At 42.2% G+C, this 9,987-nt stretch overlaps 1 protein-coding gene across 3 annotated transcripts in view; it reads right to left on the bottom strand.

Annotated features, from left to right (window-relative positions):
• The window catches only part of dscama (Down syndrome cell adhesion molecule a), a 103,793-nt gene that overhangs the window by 16,066 nt on the left and 77,740 nt on the right, over nucleotides 1-9,987 (bottom strand). For all 3 annotated transcript variants that reach the window (XM_013912751.1, XM_013912752.1, XM_013912750.1), the window contains exon 11: nucleotides 8,971-9,150. In XM_013912751.1, the coding sequence (XP_013768205.1) occupies nucleotides 8,971-9,150 (180 nt within the window). The remainder of the gene's footprint in view (nucleotides 1-8,970; nucleotides 9,151-9,987) is intronic.

Here is a 9,987-nt window from a genome sequence, read left to right on the forward strand (position 1 = left end):
TGTATATGCAGTTTAAAAAATGATCAGACCACATGCCATAAAAAACAAGAAAAAAATAAAGGAAATAACTGTATTTTTGCATGTTTATAAAGAAAAATAACAATGTGCTTTAGTAGTTCTTTACATTTTTTATATTTGAGTATTTCAATATTCCATATTTCAGTTGAAGACCTTGGGCATTCTAGTGGAAACATAAATCATAAAAAACTGTGTTGGTAATTACAATTTATACAACAATAATGATAAAAAGGTTTCAAAATCTGGACTTAAATTCCACTGTGATGCGTCGGCGTGACCTTAAACAGGCTGTTCATGCTTGAAAGCTCAAGAGAAGAGAAAGAACGCAAGAAGAGTGAAACATGTATTTAGTATGTTCAATAGTGTCACGTGTCTGCAGGCTGCATGTTTTCTTAGGTAAGTATGTTGGTGCCACCAATGTCATTTTTGAGCTTGTTTTGAGTTGTGGACTTTTTTCCTTCCTTGTTTTTCTGGGGTAAGAGCTCAGCTACGTTTTGGTTTTGTCTTTTTTGTGGGGGTTTTTTTTGGCACAACCTAACTGTCCCTTTCTCCCCAACATTTGTTTTATGAATTTGGGTCATTGCTTTTGTGAGAAAGCTGCCATTAAACTTGTCTCAGCGTATAACACTTGTACTGGGTTTCTGGAGTTGTTGTGTTGTTGTTACGCCCTTGAGGAGGCGCAACAATAGTGATATCTGTACTTTCTGCTAGTCCTCATCCCTTCACCTCTGCCTCTTTAAGCAAGCGATTACTTGGGAACTAATTGCTCTTATAGCTCCTTTTAACACTGTAAGCCTAAAATACCTAAAACCCATTCAGAGTAAACTGACACTATGATTTCATTATATTCAATGTAATATTATATCTATCAGAAAGATGTTCCTCAGTTAAAGATGCACTATGTAGTAAAAAAAGCATAAACAATCAAATAACACAGTTAACAGGCAGGCCTATGATTGGCTGGAAGGTGAGGAGCAGCTGATGACTCTGCTGTCCTAAACATAAACATCATGAAATAAAAATGAACGAATTCCTTTTCTGGAACTTCTTACAGAGCAAACATTGTTTTTTTAGTTTTGCAAAAATGTTTAGTATTCATTTTGTAAATTTTATATTAAAATACGATAAAAGCTGAAAGCAAAAATAAATAAATAGAAAAAAACACGAAGCTTCACGTGTGTATTGTTGAAACAGCAGATATAAAACCTGTAATGTTGTGTTGATGGCAGCGCACAGCTCTGGCGTGCATCGTAGGGTACTAAGTGGTACAGTTATGCTCTAACAACACTCTGAAGACACCACACTAAATGTACACTAACGACATACTGTACATGGCTCATTACACCCACAGCAGAGTGTATAACAACCTTCCACTCCCAGATGCTCTCACACATAAACACACCTCTGCCTGCGCGTGCACGCCAACACGTGTGCTCGCTCTCATTTTGCGTCCCCCCCCCACATACACACACACACACACACACACACAAAGCGTGACTCTGCTGATCTGATGGGACGTGTCAGGCAAGAGGTTGCGAACATTTAAGCCTCATCTCTTATTCACTCTGCCGCCATTTGAGGCTCGGCTCTGGAAAAGAACGCTGATTTATTTTGCATGACAAGTATGAATTTTTTGTGAGACACATTTGGAAAAGTGAGGGGAAATAAATAACCGCTCCGGCTTTATGTAAACGTTATCGTTTGAGAGCACAGCTACTTTCATTTCGCCATGTAAGTGGCTCCGAGGTGGCACGGGGCCGTGTTGTTGACACTCCTGGCACAGTGGGATACTACGCTAGGCGACAAAAAGGAAGGGCAACGAAGAGACTGAGAAGGCTCGGCTCATCAGCTGTGGAGAATACCTGTGTACTGTAAACTTTAAAGATATTTTAGTATCTGGCATTTTGTAAAGAAACATTGAAACTACGCTCATCACAAGAGCATCATTATACAGTTGTGTAGACGTTTACGTTCACTCATCATGGGCAGGACTGTAACAGTAATTTGGGGCTTTTAACGATGTCTTCTGGGTGCTCAACTTTAAATTTGTTTTGGATTTCCACTAATCAAAAATGAGACATTCAGGCTCAAATATATACATGCACCACTAATATATGATTAAGTGTCCCTTAGCAAGTTCGACCAGATGGTTTTGGTAGCCATCAACGAGCCGCTGGTATGATTCTGGCCGTGTATTTGACCGGCAGCAGAATTGGTAGAGTTTACTTATAATGTTTTCCTGACATGGATCCAGCTTTTAAACACTAGAAAGTTCACTACAGAAGGCTGCATTCTGTTCCATTAACTGTCAAGACTATGTACTTCAATAATGTTGCGGTTCAAGCTCTGGGGGGCCAATCCATGACTATCAGTCTTTCATCGTGTGATGTTCTATCCAGGTTTGCTTTTATTGCATTGACAGTGTGTTTGGATCCATGCTGAAAAATGAAGTTGTTACTTCCCAGATCGTATTGCATGGTGGATAAAAATCTGATGGTACTTTTCTGCATTTATAATTTCATCAGTTTTGATAAGATCTCCAACATGAATCGAAAGACCTTCAGTCAGAAAGCCGGGGGAACTATCGCTCGAGAGCACTTTACAAAAATGCCAAAAAGTTTCGGATCATTGGAAGCAAGGTAAAAAAAAAAAAAGCCACGAGAAGCAGCTCAGGTTTTTGTACACAAACTATCGCTGTGCCCTTTACAGGTTTTCTTTCTTTTGTAGTTCCAATTTACAAATGTTTCCTAAATGCCTCAGTAGCAGTTCCTGTTTTCCAAGCAACAACAGTAACTGATGTGACAGGAAACCAATGAGGAAAAAATTAATGAATGTATATGTAAACCAGTCTTTGTAGAAGCTAAACCTAAAGTTTTTTGATCCAACAAAAAATAATCAGAGCAGCTGCTCCACCTCGGAGAGGCTCACCAGTAGAAACCAGTGCTTTAGTTGGGTACAGCAGACAAAGAAAATTTACATTTATTTGCTCTTTGAAATGCACAGAAAACATTGGATGAAATTTTTGGCAGCCTTTTCAAATTTTCAAATACTGTGGAACAACCCCCCCAAAGGTTCCATTTTTGGGATAATATATTTTTTTATTATTTTTTCCCACATTAATGAAATAGGAAATCCTGATTTGAGATTAAAGACAAAAGCAAACATTTCTTTAAAAGCAGGAGTGCCTCTGCACCATGAAGAGGCCTCTGAGATGAGGCGTATGCAGCTTGTGTCTATGTAAATGTATGTGTGTACAACCCTGTGTGTGAGCAGCCCAGCTGCGCCAGCCCCGAGGCTCATTTTATGGCCTCGTAATTGTTGTGTTGATATATTTCTTTAATATCCAGCAGAATTATGGAAACAGAACCAGGGGAAGGAGTGTGGACAGAGGGAGGAAAGAAAAAGAGAATGAGAGGACAGATGGTGGGAAAAGGGTATCTCCTGGTGTCAGAAAGCACCGGCTCCCCGATGCTTAATTCAGCTCTAAACATAACTGGAGGTGTGCGTGCAGATGTCTGGAAAAGACGGATTGTACATATCATTAAACAAAAACAAACACACAATGACATGATGAACTCAAGCACACATAAAGAGCTTAGAGTCATGCACAAACACACACACAGGAAAACCGCTTACGTACTGGTCTCCAGTAGGAACCAGTAAGATGTGACATGTTGCCAAGGAAGGCTGAAGGAAGGCATGAGCATTCGAGAGAGGAAACAGTGGACTGCGTTGTGTATGTTTACTGCACTGCACATTGTGTCTTTTATGTGGAGGTGAGGAGAGCCCTGTTCCTCCACAGCAACCCAGAGGGCAGTGATGATACGCTTAAGCCTGCAGGGGATTGTGGGGGATAGGCTGGCTGCTGATAGGCTACTCCCCTGAGACAAAAGCACCCCACCCCCTCCCTCTCCCCCTTCTCCCAGGCTCCCTTTCACCTGGCCAGGTTACCATGCCAACCAGCATCGGACAGTCTCTCCTCTCCTCTCCTTGCCTGCCTCCTCTCTCTCTCGCGCTCTCTCCTTCGTCTGTACTCTTAGAAATAGGGCCATTTGTAGTAGCCAGGAATAGAACGCAGACCTGCCATTGATTTCCACGGGAGCATGATGATGATTACACAATCACACCCCGAATGTCGCAATGCAGAAATAAAAGACAACACAAAAAAAGAAAATGTTTCTAATGCCTGTAACTGCTGGTGTTAGCGATGTGGAAAACAGAATTAGCCAAATGGTGGAGTCAGGAGAATAATACTAACATAAAATTATGGGTGAATGGCTACGTCGGCGTGGGGCTATTCATATGAGATCAAAGAAAGAAAGCAGTCACACCGTCTCAGAGGATCAATGAGATGTGAGAGGTGGTGAAGCAGGATTACTTTTATTTATTTATTTGTTAATAACAATAAAATGGACACGGACACCAAGCTTCACTTTGTACATCCTGCAAAAAGAAAACTATGCCATCGTTAATGGCTTTTAAGAAAAGTTTGACTGCTGTGTTTGCGCTGCACTTATCAGGGATCACCTCTCATTCACACCGTAATAATTAAAGTGGCACCTCTCCTGTATGGATCCTGGTGTGAATTTCTCTTGGGAGGGTACTGTTTGCATCAGTCGTGGTGACGATCCGTTTTTTCCTTGGTATACAGCATCTCTTGTGTGATTGATGTAATAGCTGCTTTTAAAAAGTGAAACCTTTGAATTAACAAGAAGACTTACGGTGAGCCGGCTTCTCCACAAATACAAGCTGTGGATCCCTCCGTGGTGTGAACACTGGGATGCTAGTCTACATTCTACAGCCTGGCCAATGTGAGCCAAAGGGCACCCCGGCTCAATGGGGCCACAAGGGCTGACAAGAAAAGACAAGCTGAGATGCATCTAGCTTTATGCCTTGAGGGCACACTGTAAGTGGGCGCTGGGGAAGAGGCAGCCTTGACGTGGGGTATTGCGCTGCGGTGATGACTGGTTCACTGGCTGCCTGCAATGTACTGAAATAATTCCTTTAGCTGCACAATTGGCTTGGACGTGAAGCATGATAGCAAATATAGGCCTGCACACTGGAACAGTGGCTTAGTGCAAGTAGGCTCAATAAACACAATGAGAGTCAAGGAAACTTCTTTGTTTCACAGTCACACTTTTAACTGGTCCAAGGGTTAAACTGGGCTTAATATTTCTCTAAAATTCATTTAGAAAAAAAAAGTGCTGACTACTTTAAATCCAGCAAAGTAGACAACTTTCCAACACTGACTAGTGGAGTGTGCAAAACAAGGCTCATACTTTCTTATACACTGAAAATATACTGCAGTTCTTGCAGTCGACCGCTTCTGTTTACCCAGTGAATCCAGCCTGAGCCTCCAAGGTCTGTTACAGGTTTGCACTGTGTTGAGAGTAAAAGCAACAGGAAGTGATGCGGTGAGTCCCAAAAGGTATCAAGAGAACTTTCAGAATTACTTGCAGACTTTTTATCCTGTACAAAGCTTCTTTTTTAAAAAAGAAGAATTTATTTCTTCACTGAAAAACAAGTCTTTGTTTAAGATTCATTTCCGGATCAAAGACAGCAGAAAACTAAACTGTTTTGGATTTAGATGAAAGTCTCTTTAAAACCCGGCCCTAAGAGGATTCTGTGCTTGAGACTGCTCCGCGACCATAAGACCATTTAGCACTGCACTCGAGTGAAGCTTCATCACTGCGTCTGCAGGCATTATGATGTCTAACAGGCTTGATTGGTTTTAATTGGCCCTGATAAACACCGAGTGGCTGTTGACCGCCTCTGATAGCATCTGTTGTGGATTGGTAATGAATTGACTGAATAGCATCTGTTTTGTAGGTAGAGATGCTTGACTGTAAATGACATAAAAATCATTCATTCAAGCCGCCATCTGCAACCAGTTTTCACACAGGACAAAAAGTGATTACTACTCAAATAAGGAAGCCTATGAGAGAAAAACAAACAGAGTGCATGTGCACACACTTGCTCTCCCCCGGCAGAGAGCGCGAGCAGTTTCTGCTGGCTGTTAGTGTAGTGTTGGTGCTCATCCTGCATGATGCATGGTGTATTATGACGAGACATGAGCCTATGCACAGACACTCATAACAATGAAAGTGCCAAGCAAAGACATCACAATAGATGCAATTCATTTCCCAGGCAGTCCACTACAATAGCCTGGTGGAGTGGGATCTATCCCAAGCACTGCATTAGCTGCCTGGCCCATTATTCTTTAGTAATGGCTGCACTGCTCTGCACTGTATCAGTGCCTTTACAGTAAAGCGTGCACACCTTTGTGTGAAATCTCTGTCTTTGTGTGGGCTTATGAGCTTGTTTGCTCACCTGTGTCCCACACGCACACAAAACTGACAGCATCTTCACCATAAATGTTTCCATGCTTACATATGTTAAAGCTTCTCATTCAATCTATTGTTTGCCAATGCATCAAGCCAATAATAGTGAGTGAAGATCAAGCCGTCTGTCCATCACGTGACTGGTCCAGCATGCGTCAGATTGTGTGCCTCCTCTCAAATTGGCTCCTAAGCCTCTTAAGTGCTTGCCACTGTTCAATTAGTGTAGGCTGGTCTGAATAAACAACATAAAGGCAGCACACGGTGTACAGGACATCACAGATTCAGGCATTACTGTGGTGCACCGTCTCTGTCAAGCACAGAGAGAAACTGTACGGGTTAATGAGCTCATTGTCCACACACAGACACACACGGGATAGAGGATGAGGTGTGGCTCCCTTGGCACGCGGGGAGATTTGGGTTACTGCACAGAAGAGGCACAAATCAGGACAACTACCACAACAACGGGCAGATGCTTCAGGAGCACAGCATGCACCTGAGGGGCTGCAGACATAAAGAAGACAAAGACAAATAATCTGTTAAATAAAAATCCAAATCTTGCAGTGTGTTTGACACGTGTTATAAATAATGTGGTTTATATAAAGAGTTCAAACCAGTGAGATTAGGTTGTGTACTGTGTTAGAAACTCAAAGTTGTAATCCAAATGCAGAGACTAACTGTTTGTTAGTTTCTAACATATACACCATCTAATCCAACATCCAACGGTTTTTCCATAAAGGTTTTGCCTTTTCACACAGTTTGACAACCTGGAGATATTGGGTTTACGATGCTACAAACCGGTTAGGTTTAGCTTGACAAAGCTTAAGTGAAGTGTAAGCGTAAATGAGAAAGCTACAGTCAACAAATGATTTTTCCTCCTTGTACTTCTCTGGTGTTTCTGGTGGTTATCAATGTCAAATCCACAATATACTAATCATAATGATAATCAGTCTGTAATATTGCTTATACAACTCGATGCTCTTGTAAGATACACACTGGACTAGAGCACGCACTTTGCAAATGATGATCTTATGACGTCCCGAGCTTTGAGAGTTTCAGAAAACCTAAAGGGGAAAGATTATTTAGAAAGTAGCCTGTCAGCTGATGATTTAAGGACATTTGAGAGATAAAGGAAATGGACTGGTTCTTACATAGCGCTTTTCTACTCATCTGAGTACTCAAAGCACTTTACACAACTTGTGCATTCACCCAAGCACAGCTTTCTAAGTGCTTCATAGCTAACATTCACACACATTCATACTCTGATGGATGCATCGGAGAGCAATTTGGGGTTAGTATCTTGCCCAAGGATATTTGGCATGTAGACTAGGGGAAGCCAGGAATCAAACCACCAACCTTCTGATCAGTGGATGACCTGCTCTACCGCCTGAGCTACAGCCACCCAATAAAGGAGTTGTGTTACAGTTAAAGGTTCAGATTTTTACCAAGTTCAAGAACTCTGAGGTCTGAGGAACGTGTGTTAAAAAATAAATTAAAGACACAACACTTCACAGAGGTGTGAGGATTCAAGTATCAATAAGAAAATTCAACCGTGACTCACACTCTAATGGCCTAAGACACCAAACCGCAGCTACACTGAGAGCTGGTGCTTCTGAGCACACTTGTCTATGAGGTGACATGGTGGGCCTCAATCAGACAGAGGGGGTCATAAAGGAGTTGGAGCCTATTTGGCTGTGGCTGGCAGACAGTTAGACACTCAGCAGGGAATACCCTGCTCGGGCTTGATAAGAGCCGTGGTGGCAAAAGCTTTATCTAACAGCAACCAATCAAAATGAGCGCTGAGCCGCAGTAAAGCAGTTGGAGCTCACACATCCACGGACACATCCACAATCACCAGCTAAAGTTAAGTAACTGTACTTTTTGGTAAAACTCACATATACATTATTTCTGAGGTTGTTGTTTTCACCTTGAAGGAAGCTCTTAAAACCATTCCTACCATTTCTGCAGGCTGCTTTCAACATCTCTCTTTCTGAGAAGATGCGCTGGAATAATTTATGCGCTCTCATGGTTTATTAAACAGACTTTCAACCTCAAGAGGGCAGCATTCCTATTAAAAAGTGTATTATCTATACAAGAACACAAACAACTCAGCAAATAGTTAACATTTTCTTCTACTTACTAAACTAAAGACAAGATAGAAGACATATAGGACACAGAGATGAGGAGAAAAGACGTGGATAACCTATTCCTTCTTCCAACCTCCCTTGCTGTATTCCACAGCCCTCTTTTCCACATGGCAGCTCTTGCTCGCATGCAGAATTCAGGGATTAATGGAGGGGAGCTAAATCCTTGGCCACACAGCAGATAAATGCTGTACTTTCTCCAAGAGATGTGGTGTAGAGGCTGTGTGCGTTGCTTTCGTGGGATTCGTTCAGGCAGAAAGCACAGCGCAAGCAACCGTGGTGACATCTTTCTGGTGGCCTGACTGACTGTCGAAGTTCAGCTCACTTAACCTTTGTGCTTTAGCTTTAACTTTTTGTTTTAATGCACCAGCAGCCGGTGCACGAAAGAGGAGAGTCAACAGGACAAAAACCAAACATGCCAAATTTACATTCTTTGGCTCTAATAGGTGCTGTCGTCCTGTCAGACTTACTTTTGACGTTGAGGTACATCGACTTGCTCACGTCGGCCCCGACGTCATTGCTGACTCTACACAGGTAGAAACCACTGTCTTCTTCCAGCACGTGCTTGATGAGCAGAGAGCCGTTGACCAACACTTCAATCCGAAAGCCTGAGTTGAGGGGGATGGGTTTAAACTGTGGGACTCCAGCGCCTGTCAGAGAAAATACACGGTTTGTCAATAATAAACTGCATGAGGCAGTCCAGTTTGCTGTTCGATGCTCCTGCTAAAGTCTCAAGGAAAACCTTTACAGATAAAAACATTACATTTTGTGCATTTTATTTATACTACAGAAATAGTAAGGCTTTGTTTTATGGGTTCAAATGAGCTAGTGTTAGTCTAGTACGGTTTGAGTACCACATATCCCACAATTCCTTTTTATAATTAAGCCTATACTGTAAATCTGAAGTTTTCAAAAGAGAAATGGTGGTAAGGGACAATAGTAATGCATTTGTTACACAGTAAAACTCACATTAAAAGAGGAAAGAGTCTTACAAATACTGAGATTGTGCAAACTCAGAATTTTTCATTTATACGTAAGTCCACTAACCCCCACTAGTGGGGTTAATTGGTGAATCTAAATTGCTCGTAGCTGTGAATTTGAGAGACCCATCAAGGGTGTCCCCCTGCCTTCACCCATAGCAGCTGGAACAGCCTCCAGCGCCCCCCAAACGATGGACGGAAAATTAAGCTGGCCATACACTGTGCGATATTTGGAGACGATTTTTCAGTCGTGCGACAGTTTTAGGGATCGGCCCGAGTTTCCAACTTGGACCAACTTTGGCAAGCTCATCCGAGTCTGTTCGATGTGGCCTCACAACATTATCACAACCACAACAGCCGTGGAAAGAGTTGGATGGACATTGCTGCTCAATCACAGCTGCCTGGTCAGCGTTTCTTCATTAGCAATTTAGCAAAGTTGACGGTGTGTGTGTGTGTGTGTGTGTGTGTGTGTGTGTGTGTGTGTGTGTGTGTGTGTGTGTGTGTGTG

The sequence above is a fragment of the Pundamilia nyererei genome, unplaced genomic scaffold, assembly GCF_000239375.1.
Source record: "Pundamilia nyererei isolate P.nyererei 1_Seehausen unplaced genomic scaffold, PunNye1.0 scaffold00099, whole genome shotgun sequence".
NCBI classification, from domain to species: domain Eukaryota; kingdom Metazoa; phylum Chordata; class Actinopteri; order Cichliformes; family Cichlidae; genus Pundamilia; species Pundamilia nyererei.